This window comes from Leguminivora glycinivorella, chromosome 9 (genome assembly GCF_023078275.1).
Source record: "Leguminivora glycinivorella isolate SPB_JAAS2020 chromosome 9, LegGlyc_1.1, whole genome shotgun sequence".
In the NCBI taxonomy this organism is placed as follows: domain Eukaryota; kingdom Metazoa; phylum Arthropoda; class Insecta; order Lepidoptera; family Tortricidae; genus Leguminivora; species Leguminivora glycinivorella.
Window position 1 is genome coordinate 10,214,234 of NC_062979.1, and position 8,098 is coordinate 10,222,331.

Consider the following 8,098-nt stretch of genomic DNA (forward strand, 5'->3'; position numbering starts at 1 on the left):
CCTAGTATGTTCAGTACAATTTGAAGTACAATTTGAAGCTCTCGTTTTCAATCATGCATATAATAGCTGTCCTTCGAGAACTGAAATTGGCGAAATTGCTTATTATAATTTTTTGTTTCTTCAGTCTGAATAGGCTCTACATACCTATTTCTCAATAGTGTAGAACTGGCATAGTATTTGTTTTATTTTTGCAGTTGTCAAGACTTGCTCTGAAGTGTCATCCCAGCCCTGTCGGTTCTGTAATCGATTATTTTTCACGTAATTGTTTTTTATTATGAAGATATTGTATACGAGAAACAAACTTTTAATATGGTCTTAGTGCATCGCTAGCACTAGTGAAATCGCCGGACCGTTTTGTTGTGCATTAGTTCATTCGTATTACAATATGGCACATAAGGAGGAAGATGAGCCTTTTCAAGATGAAGACGTTTATATCAACCCCGAAGATGGTATGCCTAATATTCATCCCAATATAGCTAATTTAGAACATGAAAGTGACTCACAGGACGAAGTCAACGATTTGGACGACATACCGAAGTCTGTTATTGTCACAAACATTCATAGTGACGTTTTCGGAAACGCTAAACTAAAAGCAGAGTTGGAAGATCTTTTCCGAACCTTCTCGGATAACATAACATTTCAGTGGCTCCGTAGTTTTAGACGGTTGCGTGTGAACTATGACAGCCCGTTGGCGGCCGCTAACGCCCGTGTGCAACTACACCAGTATCAGTTCTATAACTCGTGTATAAACTGTTACTTCGCTCAGCCGGTGACGCCCGTTTCTTTTAAGAATTTGAGGCCTCCCGCTCCCGTAAAGCAATATTTGATTTCTCCGCCATCGAGCCCGCCGGTGGGATGGGAGCCGCGAGAGGAGGGGGAGCCGCTGGTGAACCACGACCTGCTGGCGGCGCTGGCGAGCCTGGCGCCGGGCGAGAGCCACGAGCTGCACGCGCCCACCCCCACGCAGCCGGCCATCGTCGTGCACACGGCGCTCGCCCCCGAGGGCCCCCCGCGCCCCTGTGCGATTCCCCACACTCGCTGTCCTAATTATTGATATATTTTTTTAATCTAATTACTACTTAGTGTAGAAGTTCGAGTGCTTTTTATTCATTCAACACCGCCACCACAATACAGGCAACACCGGTATCATGGAACACCAAAGAATGTATTATGAGTAAACAACATGTAACTCTCGAAATTGTTGACATGCCATGTGGGCTTGTATTAAGTTAGGCTGAATAGTATAATATTAATTGCTTTAACATATAGTTTATTATTTAATTTAACATGTAAAAGTTGAATTGGTGCTATTCTTATTCAAAAAGGAATTTAACAATGTTTATTTATGTAATTGTTTTATATTGTATAGTACATGTTGGCTTAATATAGATCATTATGTTTTAAACAATATTTAAGAGGGTAATCTTGGTAGGTTTGTGAATATACTTATTGATTAAGTTTCAATTGTAGGGTGAATCCACGTAAAAGTAATGTGTGTCACGACTTCATTAAGTGTTTATTTGAACTACAGCTGTAAATGAAAGGATCTATGCATATATCTGGAAAGCACTTATTTAGAGATAGATTACGACTTGAAATTGCATCATGAATAAATGGAGCAAGCCATAAAATTGTGACTCATGTTACTTTTGCTGCGGATTGACCACAGAGAACCTCCTATAGAGTGGCAGTCTTGTATATTTGGTTCGCGATACGAGTCACCAGTGTTTGGGGTGCGAGGAGCGGGCGGGGAATGTATTAAGCGCGCTGTGATTGGCCGTTTCAAGGACGGCGGGCAGTCGCGCCAGATGAAAAGTATGACAGAAGTATGACTGTCCCTCTACTGACGCGTAAGTGGCCAATGTAAGTTGACCTATGCCGGCTCTGAATAAATTATAAATATGACTTATTTGTGGAATGTAATGCCGTCTGTTTTTAAATTTGAGCTTCTTGTTACCTTTCCACACCATTTCACACTACAGGTGGACATCTTTAAGGCATCAAAATACCCTTTTCCAATTTTTTTGTGCGAAAAACACGCGCTGCTTTCGGATCTGTTACTTGGTCGATACTGATCGGGCACGGCGAGCGCCCGCGCTTATATCAGTGCAAATACTAGGAAGGCTGGCGACCGCGAGTCGTCTTGTAATAGATGTCTATAGGGGTTGGTCTGTGGGATTGACCCATATAATTTTTGTCAAATACACAATTAAATAACCAGCAAAAGTATCTAACCAGTGTGCACAAAATAGTCCAGTGTAGATGTAGATATTGTTTATTTTGAAAGCAAATTTTTATGCCCAGTATTTTATTTATGGACTATTTGTATCTTGAAATTATTGAATAGAATGTTCAACACTACTTATATATTTTTTTCTGAAATAAGGTGAATTTTTTTTTGAGGGTTAAGTATAAAAAATATTTTATTGAAATTTGTCAGTCAGTGTTGGGATTACCTTCTTGAGTATGTAAACTTGGTTATGTTACTAACTTAGAAACATAGATTTTGTATGTGGCTTTGTTACATGTAGGCAATAGGACACATATCAGCCAAGCCAAGCTAGACCAATTTGTTATGTTTTTCTCAATATAATTAAAGTGATTGAACTAATGGATTCATGTTCCTATTTCATTACTTTAATTATCAGGAATTCTGAATTTAAATGATTGTTATTGCATTTGTAGACTCATAGATTGTTGTGATATATTGTAAATTTTAAATTTGTGATGTCATAGGGAGCCTGGGGTCAATAGGAACGTGGGTCATTAGAAACAAGTCAAATAACTCCGAGAGGGATAGTCACAGCGGAGGCGGTCCAAGGGGTAGAAGGACCGCCAAACCCGTCCGAACCTGTCGAGTAGTGCATGCCGCGGCTGCGAGCCCGTCGAACATTTTTAAGTGACCGTATTACTTTTTTGGCAGTAAAAGTAAGTATTTTTCATGTTTTTGTTTTGTTTCTTGGTCAATAACCACTGGCAATATGCTGATTGTACTAAACTACAATAATTTGTAAGTATTTTACTTGAAATTAGCGTGGTTTGTGTATGCCTACAATGTTCCGTTATTTTTGTATCTAATTTAAAGTTTACAAATAGCTTAATGGGGCAATAGAAACAAAATTCTTGGTGGCATTAGAAACATGTTTCAATTGACCCTAGTAGGTGATTTTGAGTTTTAGTACGTGATTTTTTATTTCACCATCTACTGAGGCACCAACTAACAACACTAACCAAGTTACTTAACTCCAGATAAAACTGAGACATCTATTGAGACACTAACTAATGTTACAGATATCCAAGTTGCAGGTTTGGTACAGAGTCAACTGAAGGAGACAATACCAATGCAATTGCGTGCCAATGCCTACCACACCTCCCATTCCTGTAAACCTAACTTTTGGAACTTTTTATGATCCAAATCAGCCATCCACAAGCCGCTTAAATATTTTTACGCCCGAAGCGACCAGGCCATTCCCTGCTCCACCGAGGGTACAGCCAAAAAGGGGTAGGAAAAAATAAAGTTGACCATCTACACGGATATGCCGAAAAAAGAAGAAATAAGTAAGGAAAATAAACAGAAAAATGAACAAACGACGGTGAAAACAAATAAAAAAATCAATAAAACAAATAAGGGCAAAGGTAAAAAAACGAATCAGACCGAAATGGCACTTTCTTCGGAGGATGAAGTGAATAGGTGGCATTCGATAATGCTAAATTCGAAGACTGTGTTTGGGTGATATGATTCTAATGTAAAATAATTGAAAGTAAAGATTATAATAATATATCCATTGATTGTTCTTGATGTTTCAACTACCCCCCACCTTTGTTTCATTTGACCCAGGCATAGGGACGTTTGAAACATTTTCCGAGGTTTACTAAAAATCTTCTTACTATTTATTTGTCGCTTATGAAGCCAAATAATACATTTCACCATATAGCTAGATAGCTTGACTATAACTGTGACCACTCAAGTTACCAATTCAGTAAAAAACTAAGGTAGAATACTCGATTTTGTCGAAAACGTTCCAATTGACCCCAGCCTCCCCTATTACAAATGATGTGTAAATAATAAATTATTTTTGCAACAAGCAAAATGATATAAGGAATCAAAATGACACCAACAAATTGCTTTATTACAGTTAGTTAAACAGAGCTTTAAAGAAATCAGACCTTTAGTACTCTCATAATTTATCAAATTATTGATTATTAATAATTTTATTTATTAAGATTTTACAAGACTTAATTACATCTCCTGGTGTCCTAATTTATTTTAAATAGATATTAACACTTTCGAAACGTATGGGCTCTCATGGAAACACACATGACATTTTCGCTTACATACGGGAAACCCATGTAATCGGCTACACTGTAATACAACGCTTGTACCTTTCGACAGTCGGGTTCTTGGTAATTTATTTTAAAGTGTTAAAAGGAAAAATAAATGATATACTATTTTCATCTTGAATGTTATAAATATTGTACCTAATACTTATGGTTCGCTCAACTGCTATGTTATTCCAATTAAATATAGATAGGTACCTACCTAATGTATTGACCTCAATTTTGTTTCGTCCTCAATATTAGGGAATTTTGTAGTCAATTAGCATTAACTGTAGTGTTTTTGCAGCTCTACACTACTGTGAACTAAATACTGGCATGAGATGGGTACCCTTGATCAGAAACTGTGTAAATAAGGTTTGTTTGCTATTTTTCACAAAATGTTAACATAATCTATTTACGAATTTTAGGTGGTTTACGTAAATCTACTGTTAGTATTTGTCAATGCAGTAATAAATATGCCAAAAAAGTGGACTCAACACGTGGTTTATTAAACAATTTGTAACATATTTCCTTAAAAAACTGAGGCATTTCTTTTTATTGAGAAGTCATTTGCTGAGACAAAATTTGGGTACATGTTTTGTGATTTAAAACCTTATATCATGACAATGATGATACATTGTTTTAATCACAGGTCAACTTAATGTTCATTGAAGCCTCTTTATTAAATGTAGTCTAAGTGTATCGTCACAAAACCTATTCTAAATGTACTCGGGTAATTCCTAACGTCAAAAACCGTCGGTAAATTCCGAAAAGGGACCCTTATTACTATGGAATATTACCCGAATACACCTAACATCAGTTTTGCAAGATCTAAGTGGAGTGTCAGTGAATACGTCCCATATTACCTACTGTGTGTGTCCCACTCCCACCCCTAACATAGAAAGTAGTTCTGTCTTGAGGACTTACATCTATGAGTCTCAGCCTATTGCTTCTTTTTATAAAAATGTCTGTGTTCTCTGTATTCAGATCAATGTTTTGTCTATCGATGTTTTATCTCACTGTGATTTCAATATTATTGTTTGTTGTAAATATTAAATTGTATTGTTTTAAAGCTGCATTTTTTATATATTTCCACAGAACATTAATATTCACGCGTACCTTTACGTTGGTATATAAAAGAAGTATATGACTACGCGCCATAACGCGGAATTTCATGAGAATTATTTTCTTCATTCATACTATACTGAACTGTGACCGCACACCTCTTGACAATAGTCATATATTTCTGGTCAGGATTTAGGTATCTTGCCTAATATTAGTAACTAGCTTTTGCCCGCGGCTTCGCTCGCGTTAGAAAGAGAAAAATATGTCACTCTCCATCCCTTCGACTCAACGATCTCCACTTAAAAAATCACGTCAATTCGTCGCTCCGTTTTGCCGTGAAAGACGGACAAACAAACAGACACACACACTTTCCCATTTACATGCGCGTATCCATGGGGGTCAAAATTTTGAAATTATTGTGTAATACATATATTTATTATGGTACTTTTAATTCAGTACTATTATCATGTTATAACACTTCAATCTGACCCTTTAGCACAACTTGCCTTGTCGCGCGCGAGTCCATACATCAAGCGCGACTCCAAGTATGGACTCGCGCGCGACAAGGCAAGTTGTGCTAGAGGGGCAGTTGGTGATTCTGTTTGAATTTCATAAGAATAAAATTGTCGGTCTACAATTACCCAGTTTGGAGCAAAGTATGTACCTAGATACATTTTACAGTAGGGTTGAAGAAGGAACAGTGGCTTGCTCGACCTAATTACAGCTTGTACCACTGTTCTTTTGTTTTGTGTTTTTTTACGTAGATACCTACTTATCAAGCACTGGCATACATACCTTGGAGTAGGTATTATCTATCTAGAGATCCATCCATCCTTACGAATGTAGGCAAATTATTAAGATAGGTTAAATTTTTTTTATAGATGTTTCAATCATTTTTCAGAAATCGAGCCTCGGGGGAACTATGGATCTTGAGTACAAACTATTGTAAAATTAAACTTTTCCACCTTCCTCATTCCCAGTGCCACGTACTCTAAGGTACAGGTACGTACTTATTTTTTTATTAAATTCAATATGCATAGGTAATAAATTATTTAAGTAGGGTGCATTGGGGTAATTTCGAAAGTCACATAAAAATCACCATTATTTCCATCATATCAAGATTCCCCTTTCGAAATTATCCGAGCATTTTTGTACTTCGAAATTACCCCAATGCACCCTGTGCTAAGTTGGTAGCGATTTCGTTAGCCCGTCTTATAACGATTTTACGGATTTTGAGACTATGTTACATTTTCTAGTTGTAGTCTATATGTCTATAATAGGTACTTACTTTCTTAACAATCAAAGACGGACACATCAATCGGAAAATAAACTTATATTTACCTCTTCAATTAAACTACAAAAATGTTTCCGATAACTATCTATTATAAACAAATTTATACAATAACAACGACGTTGATCTCAATAATATACAATTTACACATTTTCAATTTTCATACTATTTACAATGTTTATCATGATACATTTTTATACATTCTCAATTTTATTACAATCTACCGCATTCTTCCCTTAGGTACTGGTCAATTGACCTAAATGTGTCACTGTAAATGAGTCTTTTAAATATATCCTCAAAAAATATCTAAAACTTATTTTAGAATCAAGTATTACAATCCACTGTCTTCAGAGTATGGTGACCGTGGCTAGGTACAGGTTTCGAAGATAACTTTCAAAGACGATTTTACACATTCACATTACCTATCTGTTAACCGTACGTACATAGTTCATATGTGCTTTACCGTAGCAAAAGGGTCCTAATACTCAATTGCTCATTGGATATTATTATTATTGATATTATTTTGACCTTCATATAAAATGGCAAAATCGTTTAGGGGAAAAACAACTATACATATACTTATTAATTGTTATGGAGATGGAGTATAAGAAGTGACAACATTACATTGTTGGCCAAGTCCCTACTTCTACCTCTTAGACCTCGTAAATTTAATAATTTGAATAACATAAGTATAAAATATCTATTTATTTATTTATTCACATTAAATTTGAACTCCGTCTTATTAATGAGCAAATCCTCATTATTATGTCGGGGTAGGTATCAGTAAAATTTCAGTTCAGTTTTTAAAATTAAATGGCTTCAGTCCATTGGGACTATTTCGCCAGTGTCAAGGTGATATGAGCTAATATTAGTAATTTTTGTACGGTAAGTACGACATTGTACGGTGACTTAGCACTTGTAAATTGATAGCTAGATTTTACAAGAGCACGTGGACTACCGGCCGTTTACGACAAAAAAGAGGCTAAACGCGTTTCGAGAACAATTCTTCATCAGCTTCTCACTACACCATTAGTTTACTGCATAATACGCTATCAATATTACACTTTAAACAACATTAATGAGTAAAACAAAAATAAATTATTCACGACACGAAACCGCTATGATGGCGTCCCAACCGGAAGTCTCCAGTAAAATTTACTTGAGTCTTATTAACGCAGATGACGCTGCAATAAAATGTAAAAAATAACATGAAAATATGGAATCTAACCTATACCAAATTGAAACAACACAACCTACCGACTTTTTAGGGTTCGGTTTATTGAACAAATGAACATTGTAGCAACAGATATATAGTCAGTAAGCTAATTTTTTACCGACTTGAACTGGAGTGCGGATGTAATATTACAAACCTCATGACCTTAATCTGTCAGCTAAAGTGATACGACTTGTAATATCAAAGATTTA

General features: G+C 36.0%; 1 protein-coding gene across 1 annotated transcript; it reads left to right on the forward strand.

Moving 5' to 3' along the window:
- The first annotated feature begins 203 nt into the window (after positions 1 to 203).
- On the forward strand, positions 204 to 1,663 carry LOC125229682 (protein sarah). Its single transcript, XM_048134585.1, has one exon. It carries the CDS (start codon positions 386 to 388, stop codon positions 1,052 to 1,054), a length of 669 nt encoding a protein of 222 aa, XP_047990542.1. The 5' UTR covers positions 204 to 385; the 3' UTR covers positions 1,055 to 1,663.
- Positions 1,664 to 8,098: the final 6,435 nt, after the last annotated feature.

Bases quoted from the DNA above. Each gene is read 5' to 3' on its own strand.
- LOC125229682 (XM_048134585.1), top strand. From the start codon at position 386: ATGGCACATAAGGAGGAAGATGAGCCTTTTCAAGATGAAGACGTTTAT.